This window comes from Staurois parvus, unplaced genomic scaffold, assembly GCF_062004578.1.
Source record: "Staurois parvus isolate SC_StPar_1 unplaced genomic scaffold, SC_StPar_1.0 ptg002970l, whole genome shotgun sequence".
NCBI lineage: Eukaryota > Metazoa > Chordata > Amphibia > Anura > Ranidae > Staurois > Staurois parvus.
The window spans coordinates 103,851-130,075 of NW_028320766.1; the positions used below are offsets into that span (position 1 = coordinate 103,851).

The 26,225-nt window shown below is 45.9% G+C and overlaps 2 protein-coding genes across 2 annotated transcripts; both read right to left on the minus strand.

Moving 5' to 3' along the window:
- Nucleotides 1–11,201: 11,201 nt before the first annotated feature.
- LOC149428782 (uncharacterized) lies at nucleotides 11,202–13,344 on the minus strand. The gene has a single exon (XM_089667001.1). It carries the CDS (start codon nucleotides 13,338–13,340, stop codon nucleotides 12,141–12,143), a length of 1,200 nt encoding a protein of 399 aa, XP_089523127.1. The 5' UTR covers nucleotides 13,341–13,344; the 3' UTR covers nucleotides 11,202–12,140.
- Nucleotides 13,345–14,344: 1,000 nt separating this feature from the next.
- LOC149428783 (uncharacterized) lies at nucleotides 14,345–23,646 on the minus strand. The gene is made up of 2 exons (XM_089667002.1): nucleotides 23,078–23,646; nucleotides 14,345–14,635 (listed from the first exon to the last, which is right to left on the minus strand). Exons 1-2 carry the CDS (start codon nucleotides 23,492–23,494, stop codon nucleotides 14,345–14,347), a joined length of 708 nt encoding a protein of 235 aa, XP_089523128.1. The 5' UTR covers nucleotides 23,495–23,646.
- Nucleotides 23,647–26,225: the final 2,579 nt, after the last annotated feature.

A 26,225-nucleotide genomic window follows, 5' to 3' on the forward strand; every position in this document is an offset into this window, starting at 1 on the left:
AGGAGTGACGTCTCCATGGGAATTTTAATCTGAACTGATATAAATCTAAACCGAGTTGTCTAGTCATTAGCTGAACAAATAAATCATAATAACTATGCTAACCACAAAGAAAAAAGAAGTCCAACCAATCCGCGAACAATTGTACAAGAAACCAGCGTACGTGATCCTTTTACCGATAATAGGAGGTGTAGACCGGTGATGGATGCAAATCGTTCCATAATGAACAATGATACTATGTATTACATCCGTGGGGACATTGTAAGGGAATGTAAGGGACATTCTTCCCACTGACCCCCAATGTAAGGGACATTCTTCCCACTGACCCCCAATGTAAGGGACATTCTTCCCACTGACCCCCAATGTAAGGGACATTCTTCCCACTGACCCCCAATGTAAGGGACATTCTTCCCACTGACCCCCAATGTAAGGGACATTCTTCCCACTGACCCCCAATGTAAGGGACATTCTTCCCACTGACCCCCAATGTAAGGGACATTCTTCCCACTGACCCCCAATGTAAGGGACATTCTTCCCACTGACCCCCAATGTAAGGGACAGTCTTCCCACTGATCACCAATGTAAGGGACATTCTTCCCACTGACCCCCAATGTAAGGGACATTCTTCCCACTGACCCCCAATGTAAGAGACATTCTTCCCACTGACCCCCAATGTAAGGGACATTCTTCCCACTGACCCCCAATGTAAGGGACGTTCTTCCCACTGACCCCCAATGTAAGGGGCATTCTTCCCACTGATCACCAATGTAAGGGACGTTCTTCCCACTGATCACCAATGTAAGGGACATTCTTCCCACTGACCACCAATGTAAGGGACATTCTTCCCACTGATCACCAATGTAAGGGACATTCTTCCCACTGACCCCCAATGTAAGGGACATTCTTCCCACTGACCACCAATGTAAGGGACATTCTTCCCACTGACCCCCAATGTAAGGGGCATTCTTCCCACTGACCCCCAATGTAAGGGACATTCTTCCCACTGACCCCCAATGTAAGGGGCATTCTTCCCACTGACCCCCAATGTAAGGGACATTCTTCCCACTGACCACCAATGTAAGGGACATTCTTGCCACTGACCCCCAATGTAAGGGGCATTCTTCCCACTGACCCCCAATGTAAGGGACATTCTTCCCACTGACCCCCAATGTAAGGGACATTCTTCCCACTGACCCCCAATGTAAGGGACATTCTTCCCACTGGTCACCAATGTAAGGGACATTCTTCTCACCGACCACCAATGTAAGGGACATTCTTCCCACTGACCACCAATGTAAGGGACATTCTTCCCACTGACCCCCAATGTAAGGGGCGTTCTTCCCACTGATCCCCAATGTAAGAGATATTCTTCCCACCGACCCCCAATGTAAGGGACATTCTTCCCACTGACCCCCAATGTAAGGGACATTCTTCCCACCGACCCCCAATGTAAGGGACATTCTTCCCACTGACCCCCAATGTAAGAGATATTCTTCCCACCGACCCCCAATGTAAGGGACATTCTTCCCACTGACCCCCAATGTAAGGGACATTCTTCCCACCGACCCCCAATGTAAGGGACATTCTTCCCACTGACCCCCAATGTAAGGGACATTCTTCCCACTGACCACCAATGTAAGGGACATTCTTCCCACTGACCCCCAATGTAAGAGACATTCTTCCCACTGACCACCAATGTAAGGGACTTTCTTCCCACTGACCACCAATGTAAGGGACATTCTTCCCACTGACCCCCAATGTAAGAGACATTCTTCCCACTGACCACCAATGTAAGGGACTTTCTTCCCACTGACCCCCAATGTAAGGGACATTCTTCCCACTGACCCCCAATGTAAGGGACATTCTTCCCACTGACCCCCAATGTAAGGGACATTCTTCTCACTGACCACCAATGTAAGGAACATTCTTCCCACTGACCACCAATGTAAGGGACATTCTTCCCACTGACCCCCAATGTAAGGGACATTCTTCCCACTGACCCCCAATGTAAGGGACATTCTTCCCACTGACCCCCAATGTAAGGGACATTCTTCCCACTGACCCCCAATGTAAGGGACATTCTTCCCACTGACCCCCAATGTAAGAGACATTCTTCCCACCGACCCCCAATGTAAGGGACATTCTTCCCACTGACCCCCAATGTAAGGGACATTCTTCCCACCGACCCCCAATGTAAGGGACATTCTTCCCACTGACCCCCAATGTAAGGGACATTCTTCCCTTACATAAAGAATACAGATCTCAAACAATTGTACAAGAAACAAGCGTACGTGATCCTTTTTCCGATAATAGGAGGTGTAGACCCGTGATGGATGCAAATCGTTCCATAATGAACAATGATACTATGTATTACATCCGTGGTTCATATAGTGAACTCGGCGTAGAGTTCTTCACCCTGAGGTCATCCCAGAGGACAAGGGGGCGCTCTTTACATCCGTAATCTCCAAATACGGAAAGGTTTCTTCACAGTAAGAGCTGTGAGAATGTGGAATAGACTCCCTCCAGAGTTGGTTGTGGCCAGCTCAGTGGATTGCTGTAGGAAAGTCCTGGATTCTTTTTTGGATACACAGAATATAACTGGATATAACATTTATAGGTGACGTTGATCCAGGTAATATCCGATTGCCTCTCGGGGGATCAGGAAAGGATTTTTTCTCCTGCAGGAGCAAATTGGATCGTGCTTTGCTGGGTTTTTTTGCCTTCCTCTGGATCCACTGTGGGTGTAGGATTATTACTTTTTTTTTTTTTTTTTTTTTAATGGTTGAACTGGATGGGCTTTTGTCTTTTTTCAGCCAGACTAACTATGTAACTGTGTATGTAACTATGTAACTATATATACATGCGTTTCATTTACTTTTTTTTCTGCACCCAAAACGCACATATATGGTGGTCAGTGTCATAGTTTGCATCAGTGCTTGCAGTTCCAGTGCATTCCGGGTGCAGAAAAAAAAAGTAGAACAGTCGGCGTTTTTCCTGCACAGAACTGTACTGGAACGCGGTAATATAACTGGATATAACATTTATAGGGAAAGCTGATCCCGGGAATATCCGATTGCCTCTCGGGGGATCAGGAAGGAATTTTTTTTCCCTGCAGGAGCAGATTGGATAGTGCTTTGCTGGGTTTTTGCCTTCCTCTGGATGAACTGTGGGTGTCGGATTATAATTTTTTTTTGTTGTTGTTGTTGTTGTTTTTAATGGTTGAACTGGACGGACTTTTGCCTTTTTTTTTCAGCCAGACGAACTATGTGGATCGACTTGCCTAAGGCGAATAGACTTTGCACTTTGTAAGGGAATTTGTCCCAGAGCTTATGGTGAGATGGTGACTCCCATCATCCAATAAGGGGCAAGAAAAAAATGATGTTTTAGCATTTTTCTTGCATGTGATTGGGTATGCTTTGCCAAGTGAAACATCGCCGCATTCGCTAAGCCCTGGGTCAAATTCCCCCTGCAAAGGGCAACTTCTTTTGTAAAGTGAACAGTCTGTGTGCCTTTAGAAAATCAACCCTCTTATTCCCCATTCCAGAGGCACATTGATATGTAAATGTAATGATGGAAACTGCATCTGCAATTTTTTGCTAGAAAATTAACCCCTCGTCCTCCACAGGATTTCCACCCCCCCCCCCCACCCCCACCCCCCCCCCCCCCCTTCGTGACCAGGCCATTTTTTGCGATACGGACAATTGCACGGTCATGCGACGCACCCAAATTAAATTTATGTCCTATTTTTCCCACGAATGGAGCTTTCATTCGGTGGTATTTGATCCCCTGTGCATCTTTAATTATTTGGGGTCTATTAGATCCCAGATCTCTCCTCTGCCCTTAAAAGCGTCTGATCAAACCAAGATCGGTATGATCAGATGCTTTAACAGGTCATTTATTGGCATGTTTACATTCTGGCCAAACCATAGGTGACAAAATACTCGCTTTCGGTTTCTTAGACCATAGAGATGATCGAGGGGCTTTCCGGACCTCGGTCATCTCTATGGTCACCTGGCAGAACCGCCGGCTTCTGTCCTGGACTCTCCAATGGGATGGGAGAGCCCAGGAAGCAGAAGGAAGCCCTCTCCCTCTGCCTGTAATAGAGATCCAGTGGCTAATTAGCCGCTCAGATTGCTTTTACATTTTCCAGCACTGCTGGCTGAAAAAAAAAAAAGATACCAGGATGATGCCTGTAGCTGCAGGCACCATCCCAGTATAACCATTTCAACCTGGTGATGTACCGGTATGTCATGGAGGCTGAAGTGGTCAAAGGGGAGGGCTAAACTTATCAAGGCCCTCAAATGGTCAATATTACCATTTGGGAAACGCATAATTCCAAAAATTGAATCAGACTTCGGGCCCCTTCTCTTCTCCATACCTCACCCCCTCAGTCTCTGCCCGAATCACACACCTACTGAGCGACATATCAGACTGGATGTCGCTCCACTTCCTTAAACTGAACCTCTCCAAAACCGAGTTTTTTGTCTTCCCCCCAGTCCGTGCCCCCCCCCCATTGACTTCTCCATCACATCCAACAACGCCACCATCAAACCCGCCCTGCAGGCCAGAGTACTTGGTGTCATTCTGGACTCCAACCTATCCTTCCAGCCCCAAGTCCAATCTTTAACAAACTCGTGCAGACTCCACCTCCGCAAGATGCAGACTCCGCCTCCGCAACATGCAGACTCCACCTCTGCAACATGCAGACTCCACCTCTGCAACATGCAGACTCCACCTCCGCAACATCGCCAAAATCTGCATGTTCCTAACCCCAGAAACCACTAAACAGCTCATCCACTCCCTCATCATATCACGACTCGACTACTGCAACTCCCTCCTCACTGGCCTGCCTCGCCACAGGCTATCCCCACTTCAGTCCATCCTGAATACGGCTGCCAGACTCATTCACCTTTCCAACCGCTCCATCTCCGCCACCCCCCTCTGCCAATCCCTCCACTGGCCTCCACTCAGTGTCCTCCACCCCCTCTGCCAATCCCTCCACTGGCCTCCACTCAGTGTCCTATACCCCCCTCTGCCAATCCCTCCTCTGGCCTCCACTCAGTGTCCTCCACCCCCCTCTGCCAATCCCTCCACTGGCCTCCACTCAGTGTCCGCCACCCCCCTCTGCCAATCCCTCCACTGGCCTCCACTCAGTGTCCACCACCCCCCTCTGCCAATCCCTCCACTGGCTTCCGATTGCGCAACGGATCAAATTCAAAATCCTAACACTGACGTACAAAGCCGTCCACCATACTGCCCCGAACTACATCACTGACCTAATATCCAAGTACCACCCAACACGCACACTCCGCTCCTCACAAGACCTCCTTCTCTCTAGTTCCCTGGTCTCCTCCTCCCATGCACGCATCCAGGACTTCTCCAGGGTGTCACCCATCCTCTGGAACTCCCTGCCCCAACCCATCAGATTATCACCTACTCTCCTCTCCTTTAGGTGCACCCTGAAAACCTACCTCTTCAGGGAAGCCTACCCCACCCCCTGCTAACTTGCCGACCTCCTCCACTCTTCCTACCACTCCATCCCCCACAGCTATCTCCTCCTGTACCACTATCCCCTCCCTCCTAGATTGTAAGCTCGAAAGAGCAGGGCCCTCGATCCCCTCATGTTTTGCATTGTATTGTATTGTTATTGTTCTGTCCCCCTTTCTAATGTACAGCACTGAGCGAACTATTGGCGCTTTATAAATACTGTATAATAATAATAATATTATGGCAAGCAGTGACCCAGTAGGTCTAGAGTAGTGATGCGCTAAGCAAGCATGACATCATTGACCCAATATGGCCACATTTGGACAATGTTATTGACCAAATGTGGCCCTGTAGCCATATTAGGTCAATGATGTCACCATCATCCCTGTCCCTTTGTTACTTAGCTTACCACTACTCTTAACATACTGGGTCCCTCCTTGGTTTACACCCTAGGGCAGCCTTTCTCAACCTCTTTAACATAGAGGAACCCTTCAAATAACATGTTGGCTTGAGGGAACCCCTGCTAATAATCAATATATTTACAGCTGTACATTAGGGGCCATATTAGGTCAATGATGACATGGGCAGCCTTGACATTTTATGTACATGCAGCTGTGGGACAAGGGATACCTTGGCCACAGCTGATTGGGATGGCACTGTGACGGGAGTCACTTTGGGTGGGGGGCCCATGGAACACAGCTCACTTTGGAGAGGTGGGGAGACTCCTGTCTCAGCTCCTTATATCCCTCTTATGTGTAAGTCACCCTGTGCCTGTTAGGGGTACAGGGTGATATGTCATAATATTGGGGTGGGGGGGTTGTTCATTATTTATTGCCATGTGGTGCATCCCATTGTTCTATTGTGTGTTTTGCTTGGGAGCAAACTATTATGGGATGTATGTGTTTGTGTATTAGCTTAGTGGGTATGTCTCCAGCGGCCCTCCCTCCTGATGGGACTGTCTGTCGGTGTGAAGTTTGATTACCTGTGTGTCTCTTGTTGCTAGATGTGGTTTGCCCCGCACTGTGACACTATGCAGGGAGGGGGGAATTGTTCCCTTGAATGTATCTGTGTTAAAATAAAGTAGTCTATTTGCTGATTTATTTAAAGACTGGTCTCGTCTAGTCTCGTATGGTCAGCGGTGGTGTTCGGGCGGGGAAGCGGTAGTCTAACGGAAGTACCCCAGTGCAGTCGGGGGCCGGTTCCATTACAGGCGCTAACAGCTTCATCCTGAATTTAGCTGAACAGGGACAGAACCCAAACTTATCCCTATACCGTACGAATTCGGACTTGTTTTTGGATGGAGAGGCGTCCTTTGCAAGTTGGTTAACCCCTGATATACAAGCTATCTCAAAGTGGGTACAGAAAAACCGGTATGAACTGTTCAAGTTTGATAGTATTACAGATGAAGCTTTCAGTGCCATTGAGGTGAAACTGCAAAGTCCCAGACTCACTGCATTGCAGAACTGGTATGCCCTGGATATGACCTTCAAGGTTTGTGCTTTGGTTGGAGACTCTTGGTATGCTTTAATTCTAGCCAACGATGAAGAACACAATGAAATTCTGGTTAGAGGCTTGGAACATCTCCATGCCCCGAGGAAAGAGGGAGGTTGGTGAAGGAGGTATAACCTTCTTCTGGGGAACATTACCATATGGGAAAAAATGATACATCATTCCAAGAATTTGTTCACATTCAATTGAGTAAGCAACTACAAAGTCCCAGACTCCCTGCATTGCAGAACTGGTATGCCCTGGATATGACCTTCAAGGTTTGTGCTTTGGTTGGAGACTCTTGTTATGCTTTAATTCTAGCCAACGATGAAGAACACAATGTAATTCTGGTTAGAGGCTTGGAACATCTCCATGCCCTGAGGAAACAGATGGTTGGTGAAGGAGGTATAACCTACTTCTAGGGAACATTACCATATGGGAAAAAAAGATACGTCATTCCAAGAATTCATTCACATTCAATTGAGCAAGAAACTTAAAAGTCGCAGACTCACTGCATTGCAGAATTGGTATGCCCTGGATATGACCTTCAAGGTTTGTGCTTTGGTTGGAGACTCTTGTTCAGGGGCAGACTGACCATTTGGAAACTCGGGCACTGCCCAAGGGCCCGGAGTTAGTAGGGGGCCCCATGAGATGCCCCTGATACCTTTTTCATAGGCTTTTTTGAATTTGGGCAAGGACACAGGGGCCCCATGATCCTCTATTGCCCGGGGGCCTCATGAGTTGTCAGTCCACCCCTGCTCTTGTTAAGCTTTAATTCTAGCCAATGATGTAGAGCGCATTGAAATTCTGGTTAGAGGCTTGGAACATCTCCATGCCCTGAGGAAACAGATGGTTGGTGAAGGAGGTTTAACCTTCTTCTGGGGAACATTACCATATGGGAAAAAAAGATACATCGTCCCAAGAATTCATTCACATTCAATTGAGCAAGAAACTGCAAAGTCCCAGACTCCCTGTATTGCAGAACTGGTATGCCCTGGATATGAACTTCCAGGTTTGTGCTTTGGTTGGAGACTCTTGTTATGCTTTAATTCTAGCCAACAATGAAGAACACAATGAAATTCTGGTTAGAGGCTTGGAACATCTCCATGCCCTGAGGAAGCAGATGGTTGGTGAAGGAGGTATAACCTACTTCTAGGGAACATTACCATATGGGAAAAAAAGATACGTCATTCCAAGAATTCATTCACATTCAATTGAGCAAGAAGAAGCTTACGAAACCAAGGAGTGGCCCAGTATGTCAAGAGAAACCAGTTATACAGATTTATGGACTAGTTCCATCAAAGGGAAGCTGGAAACAGCTTCATTATGGATTGGCCATGTGGAAGCCAATTGTTATGGGATGAATTATGGATTGGCCGTGTGGAAGTCAATTGTTATGGGATGAATTATGGATTGTCCGTGTGGAAGTCAATTGTTATGGGATGAATTATGGATTGGCCATGTGGAAGCCAATTGTTATGGGATGAATTATGGATTGTCCGTGTGGAAGTCAATTGTTATGGGATGAATTATGGATTGTCCGTGTGGAAGTCAATTGTTATGGAATGAATTATGGATTGTCCGTGTGGAAGTCAATTGTTATGGGATGAATTATGGATTGGCCGTGTGGAAGTCAATTGTTATGGGATGGTGGGACAGAATACAGAATGAAGAATTAATGGCAGTGTAATGAATATCAGAAAGAAGGACCGTAGGACTGGGGATAAATATGTCAGTACTATGAATTGGATGGGGAAGAAATTAAAGGGCTATTTAAAGCTATCAACTAATCGATTTATATGTTTTGAAAGACAAAAAATTGAATGAATACAACTAGAATCAAAATAAAAAATGGCCTGTAATTGTGGATGGAGAAACGGTATTGGGGGCCCTTGTGTGTTGATGTATATCTATTGGCAATGTGGCAATATGGTCTATCCCAGCCTTCCTAAAACCTGGGCAGGTATGGGCTCTATAGTCCATCGTATCCCCCCTTGTGGATCATCCTTAAGAGTGATTGGGTTCCTGGTCATAAATGGGGTGAAAGAAGTAAATACCTTGGTGTTTTGGATGTTCCTGGTTGGTGTTGAGCTTGGGTCCAGTCCGAAACCATTTTGGGCCGAACTCTGCAGGAAGCTGTCAGTACCGGAACATAAGTGTTTCAAAGTGGAGCTGCTTTATATCGCGGTCGGTGCCCCCATTGTTCTGTCACTAGGACAGGAAGTGAGACCAAATCTGCCCAGTGGGGTCCCAAATAGGAATAAAAAACCTGATGGGGGTTCCCAACCTTTTCCACCCTAGCCAAAAAGTAAACTTTGATATAGCAGTTTTTACCCATTTTCATTCAAGCCTGTATTAAGGACAAGTCGCTGCTGCTGTCCCTGCTTGGGAAGGGGGACTAGTCTTGACTCCGCCCCTTCCTGTAGTTTTCTGTAGTGGGTGGAACCTGCTGGGCCCCTCCCACAACTCTGCTCTCTCTCCTTGTGCAGAATGACTGGTCTTGTTTCCACACCACACCCTCCCTGTATTTTTCTGCAGGCAGCCTGTAGTGGGTGGGGCCTGCTGTGCCCCCTCCCACAACTCTGCTCTGTCTCCTGCAGAATAATTGGTCTTGTCTCCGCCCCTTCCTGTAGTTTTCTGTAGTGGTTGGAACCTGCTGGGCCCCTCCCACAACTCTGCTCTCTCTCCTTGTGCAGAATGACTGGTCTTGTTTCCACACCACCCCCCCCCCCCTGTATTTTTCTGCAGGCAGCCTGTAGTGGGTGGGGCCTGCTGTGCCCCCTCCCACAACTCTACTCTGTCTCCTGCAGAATAATTGGTCTCGTCTCCGCCCCTTCCTGTAGTTTTCTGCAGGCAGCCTGTTCATAGAGCCTGCTGTGCCCCTCCCACAGCTCTGCTTTTTTTGCCCAGGCTATATACAGCACAGTGATAATGTCACACCTGCTTTTACAGGGTAGTATCTAGGTTTGCAAAAGCATGTGGTGAACAGAACATGGATTTCTATCTCTTGAATGTATTAAGGTATATATTTAAAGAAGAACTCCGGGCAGATATTTTTATTGCTTGTGCAGTGGCACTGCAAGGGTTAACTGCTCTTTTTGTTCTAGGGGAGAGGACAGCAGAGATCTATCCACCTGACCTGCTGATCTTCCCCACACAAGGCTTGTCCTTTCAGCCCCTGCTATACCCCCCAACCCACATCCACTCCCCGTGGTCCAGAAATCTTGGAAATGGACTGTTCCCGATCACGCAATACACACTCCAGGAACAGTCCACTGCTGAATCGTGGGGGAGTGCAGTTTTCCAAAGGGTTGGCGGATCAGGTGAGTATAAGCTTTCTGCTCACCCCGGGAAAAAACAAGCAGTTGGCCCATGCAGCGGGGGCAATGGGAAAATAAGATTTTTGCCGGGAGTTCTGCTTTAATTAAATGTTTTTGTCTCTGGAGTTCAACTTTATGGGGTTTTTTATTGAGTGTGAAAGAGGACATTTTTTTAGGGTTTGTATTTCTATTTCTGAGGGTGTGGTAGGCATTGGGACAGGAAGTCATAAACAGTAAACAATAAATACATTGTCAGAGGCGCCAACCCTTCTCCACTCTACTCAGTGGTGTATTTAGGTTTTGTGCTGCCCTAGGCAACACAAAAATCGCCTGCCCCCCTTTGTGGAGAAAGCCTGACATTGACCAACAACACCCCTACCCCCACCTGAGAGAGCCTTCCACTAACACACATCCCCCCACATTCTTGGCGAGGGAGAGAAAGACAGTTACCTTAACAGCTCTGGACATCCCTGGGAACGGGAGTTGGGCTCTGAATACACCATCAAGCAACCCACAGCCTCTTTCAGATCCTACCTGGTCCCCTTGCCACATGTGTCCCTTCTTTTGTCCCTTCTTCTGGGCAGCGGTGCTGCCCCCCTGAAAGTTACCACCCTAGGCAAATGCCTTGTTTGCCTTGTAGTAAATATGGCCGACTCTACTAAAAATTGGTCTTCCCATTGGAAGACTGCCCATCACTTCCTGTCCTGCCGGGAAATCAGGGAAAATCTCCCCATTATAGACATAAATAACAATAAAAACCCTTCTCAGCTCCATCCAAAGCAAAATTAAAGGTTTTGGCCGGAGTTGAACTTTCATGTCTGTACGGGTTATTGAGTTCTCATTAAAGTTTTACTTTTTGATGAATGGATCACAAACTCTGGATCGAGAAAAGAGCTGAAAACGTTTTACATTTACTTTTACATACTTTAATTTAATATAATAAATATTACAACACATTATACTGTATGATGTGATACTATATAATATAAATATTCAATTTTCATGATTCCTAAAACATTCAATATGATCATTATTATTATTATTACATTTTTTAAGTGCTAATTTTTAATTTCTAAACTGAAAAAGTTTGGGGACCTCCCTGCTAAAGGGTTGGTCCACCCAAAATTGAATGCAACAGGAGGATTGAGACTTCATGTCGTATGATTCTAGGAGGCTCTGAGAGATCAGTCAGAGTGAGGTTAGACCTGCCAGTCTCCATCCATAACCATCAATTTTGGGGAGATCCAATCTTTAACAGTGTTTTCACAGCAACATGTGCACATCATTTGTATTTGGTGCAGTTGGCAATGATGAGCGAGTCATTTCACAGATGAGGTGAAGCAGCAAATTGTGAATTGCTTGCTTCTACGAGAGTACGTGTTTTTTCGGCCTATCTGTCCAGGATCATACAATTCATAAAGCATGATTGGCCAGATTCCCGAATTGTATGGTTCTCAGCAGATATTCAGGCTAATCAATTCAGTCATCAGCAATTATATTCATTTTGGTTGCATTGGCTCTTTGCAAAGCCTCCTTATTTGTGACCATGTCCATCCAGATCTTGTCCGGGAGAAAAAAATCTGCCCCATACCCGAGAACAGGCAAGTCTTATATTTGTAGCAATTTTTTTGTGCTTTGAGATTGGTTCTCCAGAATCTTGGTGATTCCAGCTCTGATGTCAACATCGTTCTTCAGGTTGTCACTGATCCATATTTCAACGTGTTGGAAGTCGGTTACTTGCTCTGATCTTTCCTTTTCAAGCACTCATTTGATTGTTTGTGTCCTTTGTTGGTTACAAGCACACTGACTATATCTGTTGGAAGGAATATTGAATGGAAATGCCAATATTTAGCTATGCAATGTTATAGAAGAAAGCCAAGTAAAGAAAGGGGAAGAGAGAAGAAGAACATGGTAGATGGATGACATAAAGGAAAACATGGTGGATGGATGACTTGATGGAGAACATAGTAGATGGATGGCATAAACAAGAATGTGGTGGATGGATGATATAAAGGAGAATATGGTGGATGGATGACTTGACAGAAAACATGGTGATGGATGACATAAAGGAGAACATGGTGGCTGGATAACATAAAGGAGAACATGGTGGATGGATGACTTGACAGAAAACATGGTGATGGATGACATAAAGGAGAACATGGTGGATGGATGACTTGACAGAAAACATGGTGATGGATGACATAAAGGAGAACATAGTGGCTGGATAACATAAAGGAGAACATGGTGGATGGATGACTTGACAGAAAACATGGTGATGGATGACATAAAGGAGAACATGGTGGCTGGATAACATAAAGGAGAACATGGTGGATGGATGACTTGACAGAGAACATAGTACATGGATGGCATAAACAAAAATGTGGATGGATGGCATAAAGGAGAATTTGGTGGATGGATGACATAAAGGAGAACATGGTGGATGGATGACTTGAAGGAGAACATGTTGGATGGATGACTTGGTGGAGAACATCGTGGCCGAATGACATGAAAGAGAACATGGTGAATGGATGACATAAAGGAGAACATGGTGGATGAATGAATTGACGGAGAACATAGTACATGGATGGCATAAACAAGAATGTGGTGGATGGATGACATAAATGAGAACATGGTGGCTGGATAACATAAAGGAAGACATGGCGGATGGATGACTTGAAGGAGAACATGCTGGATGGATGACTTGACAGAAAACATGGTGAATGGATGACATAAAGGAGAACATGGTGGATGGATGACTTGATGGAGAACATGCTGGATGGATGACTTGATGGAGAACCTGGTCAATGGATGACATAAAGGAGAACATGGTGGATAGATGACCTGAAGGAGAACATGCTGGATGGATGACTTGGTGGAGAACATGGTGGATGAATGACATAAAAGAGAACATGGTGAATGGATGACATAAAGGAGAACATGGTGGATGGATGACTTGACAGAGAACACGGTGGATGGATGGCATAAAGGAGAACAAGGTAGATAAATGACTTGAAGGAGAACATGGTGGATTAATGACTTGGAGAACATGGTAGATCAGTGGCTTAAATACCTTTTAATATTTTGTTTAGGCCTTGTACACACAGGGTTCAGCTTGTATAAGAGCAGGGACTACAGCAAGTATTTTACAAAGCATTTGGAAAGCTTTCCATGAGGTTCAAGCAGATTTCTTGAAACCTTCAAAGCACCCCAAAACATACCCAAAGTACTCACAATTATTACTAGATGATGTCTTTGCAGTTCATTAACTTAGGGTTAACCATAATTTAGGGAGCTAGAATCATTTTTCTCACTCCAGCATGCAAAGTGAAATCCAATATGTGTTGCACATACATGCTATTTACATACATGTGTCTGTCCCATGTGTGCTTATGCATTTGTATGTGTGTGCAGGGCAATGAAGGTGCTTTCAATTTTTTCTTTTTTTTTTTATATTTTACATTTTTTTTCAGTTATGGGAGATAAAAAATGATAAAAAATTATGCAATTGGGCAGATAGCAGGTACTCTATTGGACCCCTAATGCCTCTCCTGCACTCTGCTCCAGCCAATCAGGCACAGACTCTATTTAGTCTGTGTACCTCCCTTTGCACTAAAGGTGTAGACAGCTTTGAACCCAGATGTGCTCCGAGCTGAGCACTCCTAGGTACATGCTCTGCAGAGGACCCCTTTTAAAACCAGGACATATGGGATACATTGAAGGTCCTCAACTGTTCAGGTGGACCTTATGGTTTAGCCGTCTGCATGAATAATTCCTGTCAATGCACTGATACAGAATACATTTTTTTTCAGAAAAGCTCCATCTTTTATCTTTAAAAAGCCATCAATGAGCTCCAGTCCAGGAACTTCACCTGAGTTGGATGAAGATCCTGGATGGTGGCTGAAAAAAGATGGCGCCTAACTTGAAAACACATATCTGAGGACAGGCCCACTTCCATGGGATCTTGTACAAGCTGACACGTATGTGTACAAGGCTGTGCTTTCTACATTTTTGTCACCCCATAGCTCTTCCTTATCATTCTTGTTGTTGCCATTCTAACTGCTGTTAGCGGGTGGTGGGTTCAGCTTAGCGACAATCAGATGTTCCTTGTCCAGCATGTATCGCGGCAGTCTCCGATCCATGTACTCTCCGTTATGCTCCAGAGCGCACAGAAACTTTTGCCTCTCTTCATTTTTCTGTTTCGTTACTTCATCTGTTAGTAGAATATTCTCCACATCTGACAGCATGTCGTAAGCGCGCCGACTCTCCTCCAAACACACACAGGTACAATTCGATGCGTAATAAAGTATGATGACCATAAGGGTAATAGCCAACATTCCCGTGGTCTGCAGATGAGATAAAAAAAAGACCAGAAATTATTAAAGGTCTGCTCTGTATAAGGACCTGTACACAGAGGTGTCCCTAGGGTTGGTGTCACTCGGTGCGGTAACACGTGGTGTCACCTCGCCGGAGAGGAAGGAGCGGTGCCTGTCTAGCGGTAAAATGAGTATCCCGTGAAGATATGTAGCCCAAAGCAACTGCGCATGTGGAGGTTTCAAGCCGAAGAAGCCGATCTCCGACTTTAGCACAGAGCTGCCACAGGAAACCCCTTACAGGCTGCAAACCACTGAAGCTGATCCCGTGGATCACTATGGGTTGCAACACCCACCGCCCCCCCTCATGTCACTGTCCTCTCTCCAATCCATTATGCTCCCCAATCCTCAGATCTGATCCATCTTGCGGGGATCATCGGCTTGCAACCTATATGGGCTGAACTGATCTTGCAACCCATAGTGGTCCGCGGGATCAGCTTCAGCGGTTTGCAGCCTGTAAGGGGTTAACTGTGGGAGCTCTGTGCCAAAGTCGAAGATCAGCGATCGATTTCTTCGGCCTGAAACCTGAACATGCGCAGTTGCTTCAGGAGATACATATCTTCACGGGATACTCATTTTACCGCTACACCGGGGGGGCGGCTGTCACTGTGCCGGGGTCACCCCAATAGCTGGCCACGACCTTCACAGAGCCCAGAAGTTCTGCTGGCATCCTGCTCCTGCACCCCCTGTGATGGTGTCACCCGGTGCACCCCGCACCCCCCTAGGGACGTCACTGCTTTTACAGTACTTGGTTAAATGGTTGCATAGATGCAGAAAGATTTTTCAGCGCCTGAAACTGTGTCACTGCTCCTCCTCCTGTCTTCTTTCTGGACAAATAATGAACATTGACGGTGCCTACTGCTAGCTGTCTGCCTCTTGTGATCCCACCACAACTCCTCCACCATTGGCTTCCAGTAATTCCAACTTTAAGTCATTGGCTGAAATGGCAAAGGATTTGAGGACTCGTCTAAAGTCCTTTTTCTCGAAACATTGGATTCCAGCACCAGAATAAGAACAGTTAGTCTTTGGCTCATAGTATTAAGGAACGAGAAAGTCCTACAATGGGGAGGGTCAAGGTACGGCCAAAAGAGAGCGTAGGCGTAGGCCGTATTTCAGCATATTGTCATAAATATTTTTAACATCACAGCCGGGAGAAGGTTATTCAGAAATGTGCAAAATCCTAACATTACCTGTCCAAAGTTAGCTGGAAACCTGCATAAGAATTTTATCTATACAGTGTCAGAAAGGCCAATACAGGGGAGCCCGTTAGATCCTATGTGATCTCACTGGACACTCTAGATCAGGGATTCTCATCCAGGCTTACATGGAACTGCAGAGTTCCTCCAGAGTTTGTTAGGGGTTCCTTCAGCAATGACACCATTGATCTCTTTAGCTATCTGTAAGGGGGAATTCATTTCCAATGACCACCAATTTAATGAGCATTCTTCCCATTGACCCCCAATGTGAGGAACATTCTTCCCACTGACCACCAATGTGAGGAACATTCTTCCCACTGACCACCAATGTAAGGAACATTCTTCCCACTGACCCCCAATGTAAGGGACATTCTTCCCACTGACCCCCAATGTAAGGGACATTCTTCCCACTGACCCCCAATGTAAGGGACATTCTTCCCACTGACCCCCAATGTAAGGGACATTCTTCCCACTGACCACCAATGTAAGGGACATTCTTCCCACTGACCCCCAATGTAAGGGACATTCTTCCCACTGACCCCCAATGTAAGGGACATTCTTCCCACTGATCACCAATGTAAGGAGCATTCTTCCCACTGACCCCCAACGTAAGGGACATTCTTCCCACTGACCCCCAACGTAAGGGACATTCTTCCCACTGACCCCCAACGTAAGGGACATTCTTCCCACTGACCCCCAACGTAAGGGACATTCTTCCCACTGACCCCCAATGTAAGGGACATTCTTCCCACTGACCCCCAATGTAAGGGACATTCTTCCCACTGACCCCCAACGTAAGGGACATTCTTCCCACTGACCCCCAATGTAAGGGACATTCTTCCCACTGACCCCCAACGTAAGGGACATTCTTCCCACTGATCACCAATGTAAGGGACATTCTTCCCACTGATCACCAATGTAAGGAACATTCTTCCTCCTGACCTCCAATGTAAGGGACATTCTTCCCACTGACCTACAATGTAAGGGACATTCTTCCCACTGACCCCCAATGTAAGGGACATTCTTCCCACTGATCACCAATGTAAGGGACATTCTTCCCAATGATCTCCAATGTAAGGGACATTCGTCCCACTGACCCCCAATGTAAGGGACATTCTTCCCACTGACCCCCAATGTAAGGGACATTCTTCCCACTGACCACCATCTAGCTAATAAGTTGTGGATATAAAGTTCTTTCAAGGGTTCCTCTGCGTTGAAAAGGTTGACAAAAGCTGCTCTAGATTATGCTCCTGCAGAGAGAAGTATCAATCCTAGTCCATGACAAATGAGTGAATGTTAATCTTCAAAAAAATTGGGAAAAAAAAGGAAGAAAGCTCCTAACTCCCATCCCGTGCAGTGCCCTTCTTCAGTAGACGTTTGATGGTATAAAGAAGAGCTATTTGACATCAAACACGCAAATGTGATCATAAAACGTGGTATAATTAGTAAGAGTTGGATCCATTCGTGGTGCCATTGGTTCTTGTAGGCGTAGAGTGTCGGAGTTTGGACTCTACGCACAGCAGAACAGCAGCCAAGACCATTATCCTCACTTTCAGGGCCATAACCCGTAAGTGGGCATAGTTATGAGGATTTAAGATTGTTATTTTCAAGGTCCTACCTGTGCTAAATGAGGTAATATGCGTGTTAAAATGAAATTATGGAGTAATACGATGGAAGAACATGTGCGATGTGATTATGACTAATTGTATTATTACATGATTATAGATGTGTGTAGCTATGCAGCTCTGAATTGTGTAACCATCTCACAATCAAAACAATGCAATTTGCAAGATTTAACGTTGGTTGGCTTTCACGGGATGAACACTTTTGCCAAAACCTCTTGAGGTGAACATACTGCGAGGGGAAACCATAATCAACACCACTTATGTTTTATAGTACATGTATGTAAATTTTTTATGGTTTTGTATGCAATTAAACATCATGCTTTGCCAATATAATTTTTATGGTTGATGGTGTGACATCCTCGTAAAAGTCCTCATTGGTGCAACTGACACGACAATAGTCATTAATGGTCATCATGTGGTGTCCAAGTAAGAATGGATAAAGGGACACCATCTTTAACTGCTTTCCCACCGCCCTGTAGCAGAAATATCACCAATGTAAGAGACATTCTTCCCACTGACCCCCAATGTAAGGGACATTCTTCCCACTGACCCCCAATGTAAGGGACATTCTTCCCACTGACCCCCAATGTAAGGGACATTCTTCCCACTGACCCCCAATGTAAGGGACATTCTTCCCACTGACCCCCAATGTAAGGGACATTCTTCCCACTGACCCCCAATGTAAGGGACATTCTTCCCACTGATCACCAATGTAAGGGACATTCTTCCCACTGATCCCCAATGTAAGGAGCATTCTTCCCACTGATCCCCAATGTAAGGGACATTCTTCCCACTGATCTCCAATGTAAGGGACATTCTTCCCACTGATCTCCAATGTAAGGGACATTCTTCCCACTGACCCCCAATGTAAGGGACATTCTTCCCACTGACCCCCAATGTAAAGGACATTCTTCCCACTGACCACCAATGTAAGGGACATTCTTCCCACTGACCACCAATGTAAGGGACATTCTTCCCACTGACCACCAATGTAAGGGACATTCTTCCCACTGACCCCCAATGTAAGGGACATTCTTCCCACTGACCCCCAATGTAAGGGACATTCTTCCCACTGACCCCCAATGTAAGGGACATTCTTCCCACTGACCCCCAATATAAGGGGCATTCTTCCCACTGATCCCCAATGTAAGGGACATTCTTCCCACTGACCACCAATGTAAGGGACATTCTTCCCACTGACCCCCAATTTAAGGGACATTCTTCTTACTGACCACCAATGTAATGGACATTCTTCCCACTGACCACCAATGTAAGGGACATTCTTCCCACTGACCCCAATGTAAGGGACAGTCTTCCCACTGACCACCAATGTAAAGGACATTCTTCCCACTGATCACCAATGTAAGGGACATTCTTCCCACTGACCCCCAATTTAAGGGACATTCTTCCCACTGACCACCAATGTAAGAGACATTCTTCCCACTGACCACCAATGTAATGGACATTCTTCCCACTGACCACCAATGTAAGGGACATTCTTCCCACTGACCCCAATGTAAGGGACAGTCTTCCCACTGACCACCAATGTAAAGGACATTCTTCCCACTGATCACCAATGTAAGGGACATTCTTCCCACTGACCCCCAATGTAAGGGACATTCTTCCCACTGACCACCAATGTAAGGGACATTCTTTCCACTGACCCCCAATGTAAGGGACATTCTTCCCACTGACCCCCAATGTAAGGAGCGTTCTTCCCACTGATCACCAATGTAAGGAGCATTCTTCCCACTGACCCCCAATGTAAGGGACATTCTTCCCACTGACCCCCAATGTAAGGGACATTCTTCCCACTGACCCCCAATGTAAGGGACATTCTTCCCACTGACTCCCCAATGTAAGGGACATTCTTCCCACTGATCACCAATGTAAGGGACATTCTTCCCACTGACCCCCAATGTAAGGGACATTCTTCCCACTGACCCCCAATGTAAGGAGCATTCTTCCCACTGACCTCCAATGTAAGGGGCATTCTTCCCACTGACCCCCAATGTAAGGGACATTCTTCCCACTGACCTCCAATGTAAGGGACATTCTTCCCACGGACCCCCAATGTAAAGGACATTCTTCCAACTGACCACCAATGTAAGGGACATTCTTCCCTTACATAAACAATACATATCTCGAACAATTGTACAAGAAACGAGCGTACGTGATCCGTTTACCGATAATAGGAGGTGTAGACCCGTGATGGATGCAAATCGTTCCATAATGAACAATGATCCTATGTATTACATCCGTGGTTCATACAGTGAACTCGGTGTAGAGTTCTTCACCCTGAGGTCATCCCAGAGGACAAGGGGGCGCTCTTTACGTCCGTAATCTCCAAACACAGAAAGGTTTCTTCACAGTAAGAGCTGTGAGAATGTGGAATAGACTCCCTCAGGAGTTGGTTGTGGCCAGCTCAGTGGATTGCTGTAGGAAAGTCCTGGATTCTTTCTTGGATACACAGAATATAACTGGATATAACATTTATAGGGAAAGTTGATCCAGGGAATATCAGATTGCCTCTCGGGGGGATCAGGAAGGAATTTTTTTCCACTCATAAGGAATCTATTGTGTGCTTAGAGCTGCCGGTGGGAAGCACAGGAGGGAGGCCAGCAGCACTGCAGGGGATGGGAGCACACGGGGGGGAGGTGCCTGAGCAGCAGAGGAAAATGTATGGTGCACAGGGAGGGTGATGTGTGCAACAAGGGGGAGGGAGGGGAGCAATTACTGGAACCGATCCCCTGTATGACTATCTCTGTGTTAGCGGGGGGGGGGTGAGGAGAAGAATCTAGCTTTCAGCTGCTGCAAGAGGAGCCACATGGGATTGGTTCCAATAATTCCACACCATGCCAATCACCCTTCCTGCCCACATCCAATTCACCCCTCTGCTGACCTGGGCCTCATACAGGAGGACTGGTGGTACCCCCTTATCCACGGCCCTGAAAATCTGTGCAGGTAGTGCTGCTGTGGGACCCACACAAATGCCGTCAGCCGCAACCACCCAGACCCGCATCCTAATGGCACCCCGCCAGCACTGAAAACCACGTTCCGTACTGAGAACCTCGGTTCCAGTGCAAGCTATGATTTAAAAATTAGTGTAGGGACTTCTTTCCAGCATGTCCAAGGGCACGGCAGCCCTTTCAAATGAACAGGCTCTTGTGACCATGCAAATGGCGGCCTGCACGGCCGAACAGGTTTGAACCTCGCCTAAATGTGTTTCTTCGTCTACAGTAGTGTAATTTCACCAAAGTAGATGTGTCTCCTTTCCTACAGTGGTGAGATTTTCCTACAGTAGATGTATCTTCTGTCTTTCAATATTGATATTTCCCCAACTGAGATGTTTTTCATCTCCTACACTGGTCAGATTTTCTAAAAGTAGCTATGACTTTTCTCACACAATGGTGAGAATTTCTCCCAGTATTGGATCTCTTGTTTTAAAATATTGAGGTTTCCCCACAACAGATGTATCACCTCTCCTAAGTTGTTGATATTTCCCTACAATTGGTGCTTCTTTTCTTCTACAGTGATGAGATTTCCCCATAGTAGATGGGTCTCCTCTCCTACAATGGTGAGATTTTCCCTAGAGTTGATGTGTTTCTTCTACAATAGTGCCATTTTCTACCTTAGATGTGTCTCCTCTCCCACAGTGGTGAGATTGACCCAAAGTAGACCTGTCATACAATAGTGAGATTTCGCCTACGATAGATGTGTCTCCTCTCCCATAGTGGTGAGATTGACCCAAAGTAGACCTGTCAAACAATAGTGAGATTTCGCCTACTATAGATGTGTCTCCTCTCCAGCAATAGTACTTTTTCCACCAGGCTACGTGGGTCCTTTCCTACAACAGTAAGATGTCCTTACACTAAATGTGTTTCATTTTCTACAGTAGTGAGATTTCCCCAAAGTAGATGTATCTCCTACGTTTCAATGGTGAGATTGATTTCTCTATAGTAGATTAATCTCTTTATGGAATAGTGAAATTTCCCAACAGTAGATGTGTCTTCTGACCTTCAATGAAAGGTTTTCACCAACGCAGGTGTGTTTCCTCTCTATAAAGGTCAGATTTTCTAAAAGTAACTATATATTTTTCTGATACGATGGTGAGAATTTCATAAAATGGTGGGTCTCCTATTCTAACATAATGTGGGTTCCCAACAAAAGATGTGTCTTCTTTCTTCCAGTGGTGATATTTCTCCACAATTGGTGTCTCTTCTTCTACAGTGATGAACTTTACCCAAAGTGGATGTGTCTCTCTTCTAAAATGTTGATATTTCCCCAGAATTGGTAAGTCTATTCGTCTACCTTTGTGAGCTTTTCCCAAAAGTAGGTGTGTCTCCCCTCCTCCAATGTTGATATTTCCGCACAATTGGTGGGTCTCTTTCGGCTACAGTTGTGAGAGTTCCCCAAAGTAGATGTGTCTCCTCTCTTACAATGTTGATATTTCCCCATAATTGGTGTCTCTCTTCTTCTACAGTGATGAGCTTTACCCAAAGTGGATGTGTCTCTCTCCTCCAGTGTTGATATTTCCCCACAATTGGTGAGTCTATTCGTCTGCTATTGTGAGATTTCCCCAAAGTAGATGTGTCTCCTCTTACAATGTTGATATTTCCGCACAATTGGTGGGTCTCTTTTTGGTTACAGTTGTGAGATTTACCCAAAGCAGATGTGTCTCCTCTCTTACAATGTTGATATTTCCCCACAATTGGTGGGTCTCTTCGGCTACAGTTGTGAGATTTCCCCAAAGTAGATGTGTGTCCTCTCTTACAATGTTGATTTTTCCCCATAATTGGTGGGTCCCTTAGGCTACAGTTGTGAGATTTCCCCAAAGTACATGTGTCTCCTCTCTTACAATGTTGATATTTCCCCATAATTGGTGGGTCCCTTCGGCTACAGTTGTGAGATTTCCCAAAGTAGATGTGTCTCCTCTTACAGTGTTGATATTTCCCCACAATTGTTGTCTCTCTTCATCTACAGTTGTGAGATTTCCCCGAAGTAGATGTGTCTCCTCTCCTACAATGTTATTATTTCCCCACAATTGGTGTCTCTCTTCAGCTACAGTTTTAAGATTTCCCCGAATTAGATGTGTCTCCTCTCCTACAATGTTGATATTTCCCCACAATTGGTGTCTCTCTTCGGCTACAGTTGTGAGATTTCCCCGAAGTAGATGTGTCTCCTCTCCTACAATGTTGATATTTCCCCACAATTGGTGTCTCTCTCCTTCTACAGTGATGAGCTTTAACCAAAGTAGATGTGTCTCCACTCCTATAATGTTGATATTTCCCCATAATTGGTGTCTCTCTACTTCTACAGTAGTGAGATATCTCTAAAGAGGATGTGTCTACTCTCCTACAAAGATAAGATTTCCCCGAAATAGGTGATGTCTTCACCCTGCCTGAAATGATGACACCATATTTTAGCTCAGCGTTGACCATAGGAATATAGAAAAACAGGCAATCTCGTTGGGAAGATTTTACCACTGGAGGGGTACAACACATAAAGGGACTCTCACTATTTGGGTTTTAAGCTTTCTTCGTCAGGTGTTAAATATCCAATAAATATTATGGTGCATTGAATGAACACCTTACCTGAAATATGAACAAGTAATAGTCATGGTCTACCCGATAGTGCGAGGCCGCATAGATGAAGCAGGAAATGTACCGACCGTCTGCAAGCGCTATCAGGAACCAAATCATTGGAGCTTTTCCAAGCTCCAGGAAAACGTAGATACAAGCCCAATTGCCAGACCGACAGGGGCAGCATCCCTTCTTCTTGTTGAAGCCAGGAAAATAGTATAATCCTAGGTAGACAAAGATGATGGCAGGACACAGATAGAACGAGAGGCTGTAGAAGCATGCAAGGACCGGATTGTAACCATTTGTTGGACATTTAAAGTTGGAGTCTAAAATTGCTTGTATTCCAATAAGAGAGAAGGTCAGTACGAACGTAGTCACAAATTTGGAACCGTAGGAGATATATGATCCGAACGCGTCAGCTATGGCCATTTTGCCCCGGTGGTTAGCTTGGCAAGTACTGACTTGGAATGTACAGTTGTTGTAGATTTACCACGGGAGAAACGTGGCTCTCGGGAGGTCTGAAGACTGAAAATGAAGTCTTTCCAGAAGAGAAGAATGGAGAAGTCCTTGTTTGAAGTTCAGTAGGTTCAGTCCCTCTATATAAAGGAAATAAAGTTGGATCCGAAAGGCCTCCTTTTTCAGTGTTTGAGCATTGTGCCAATTAAGCTCATTTACCTACTGGAAGAACTGGATAGACCGGCCACAAGAATGTGCAATGTACAACGGCATCACAAATTTCCCTGGAATCAGAAAAATCTGACACAGCAAGTAAGGATATAAATCATTTTTGATTTGGGGTCATCACCTCTAGGTTGGAGGAGGAAGTGACACGCCGATCATATCCAATTTTTTTTTTTTTGCTGAAACAGCATCAATAGGGGCATCAGGAATTCAGAAAAGTAAACAGAGGGAATAACCAGCGCTTGGAACCTTCTCCTTGAGTAACAATTTGGGTTCCTCTGGGTCATATAACCAAGTGCAAGCGACTGAAGGGTCTTTTTTTTGTTGGAACACAATGTACATTCATATGCAGAACATCTTCCCTAGGTTAAGCTGAAGCCCCCTCACATTGTCAAGTCTCTGCTCCTGCCCCTTCAGCAACAGACTTTTACTTCATCAGAGGGTCAGCCCACCGAAAAAATGTTCCAGCGTTTGCTAGATTCTGGACTGTTAAACCCCCTGAGAGCTTCTTCTATGTCTTTGGTGACTCTGTTGGTGAGATCCCTGAGCTGAGTTCTCAGGTCTGCACACCTGTTGTGGCCATTGCGGCTGTCTCCATCCATGTGCTGAGTTCCCAGGTCTGTACCCCCGCCGTGCCCATTATGAGGGGTTCCCACTATCCCAGTGCTGAGTTCCCAGGTCTGTACGCCCGCTGTGCCCATTATGAGGGGTTCCCACCATCCCTGTGCTGAGTTCCCGGGTCTGTACACCCGCTGTGCCCATTATGAGGGGTTCCCACCTTCCTTGTGCTGAGTTCCCGGGTCTGTACCCCCACTGTGCCCATTATGAGGGGTTCCCACCTTCCTTGTGCTGAGTTCCCAGGTCTATACACCAGCTGTGCCCATTATGAGGGGTTCCCACCTTCCTTGTGCTGAGTTCCTGGGTCTGTACACCCGCTGTGCCCATTATGAGGGGTTCCCACCTTCCGTGTGCTGAGTTCCCGGGCCTGTACCCCCGCCGTGCCCATTATGAGGGGTTCCCACTATCCCAGTGCTGAGTTCCCAGGTCTGTGCGCCCGCTGTGCCCATTATGAGGGGTTCCCACCTTCCTTGTGCTGAGTTCCCGGGCCTGTACCCCAACTGTGCCCATTATGAGGGGTTCCCACTATCCCAGTGCTGAGTTCCCGGGTCTGCACCCTCCCTGTGCCCATTATGAGGGGTTCCCACCTTCCTTGTGCTGAGTTCCCGGGTCTGTACACCCGCTGTGCCCATTATGAGAGGTTCACACATTCCCTGTGCTGAGTTCCGGGGTCTGTACATCCGCTGTGCCCATTATGAGGCGTTCCCATAATAACAACCTAGATTTTTAATTTATTTTTTGCTGTGAAGAATACCCTTTAGGTGTTCGGCACCATGGAATGGGTGGGATCTCCTAAAATTCCAAGGGTAGGAAAACATGGAGCTAAATATGAGAAATAGTACTGCAGGAACCCCCAACTAAAATATTGTAAAGCGCTGAGAAAACTGTTGGCTCTATATAATTCCTGTAGATAAGGAAGAAGGAGAAGGAGAAGAAGGAGAAGAAGAAGAAGGAGAACGGGAAGAAGGGGAAGAAGAGGAAGAATAGGAAGAAGGAGAAGGAGGAGCAGGAGAAAAAGAAGAAGAAGAAGAAGGAGGAGAAGGAGAAGAAGAAGGAGAACAGGAAGAAGGGGAAGAAGAGGAAGAATAGGAAGAATGAGAAGGAGAAGAAGAAGGAGCAGGAGGAGAAGAAGGGGAAGAAGGAGAAGGAGAAGTAGGAGGAGAAGAAGGAGGAGAAGAAGGAGGAGGAGAAGAAGGAGGAGAAGAAGAGGAAGGAGAAGAAGAAGGAGCAGAAGAAGAAGGAGAAGAAGAAGGAGAAGAAGGAGAAGAAGAAGGAGGAGGAGAAGAAGGAGGAGAAGAAGAGGAAGGAGAAGAAGAAGGAGCAGAAGAAGAAGGAGAAGAAGAAGGAGAAGAAGGAGGAGAAGAAGAAGAAGAAGAAGATAGAAGAGGAAGAAGAAGGAGAAGAAGAAGAAGAAGGAGCAGAAGAAGGAGAAGAAGGAGGAGAAGGAGAAGAAGAAGATAGAAGAGGAAGAAGTAGAAGAAGAAGGAGAAGAAGTAGGAGGGGGAGAAGAAGGAGAAGGCGAAGAAGGAGAAGAAGAAGAAGAAGAAGAAGAAGAAAAAGAAGAAGGAGGAGGAGAAGAAGGAGAAGAAGAAGAAGAGGAAGCAGAAGGAGAAGAAGAAGGAGAACAGGAAGAAGGGGAAGTAGAGGAAGAATAGGAAGAAGGAGAAGGAGAAGAAGAAGGAGCAGGAGGAGAAGAAGGAGAAGGAGAAGAAGGGGAAGAAGGAGGAGAAGGAGGAGAAGAAGGAGAAGAAGAAGAAGGAGGAGAAGAAGAGGAAGGAGAAGAAGAAGGAGGAGAAGAAAGAAGAAGGAGCAGAAGAAGAAGGAGAAGAAGAAGGAGAAGAAGGAGGAGAAGGAGGAGAAG

Bases quoted from the DNA above. Each gene is read 5' to 3' on its own strand.
- LOC149428783 (XM_089667002.1), bottom strand. From the start codon at position 23,494: ATGGCCATAGCTGACGCGTTCGGATCATATATCTCCTACGGTTCCAAA. The intron at 14,636-23,077 runs GTAAGGTGTTCA...TCTCATCTGCAG, and splicing joins ATTACTTGTTCATATTTCAG to ACCACGGGAATGTTGGCTAT.
- LOC149428782 (XM_089667001.1), bottom strand. From the start codon at position 13,340: ATGTTCTCCAAGTCATTAATCCACCATGTTCTCCTTCAAGTCATTTAT.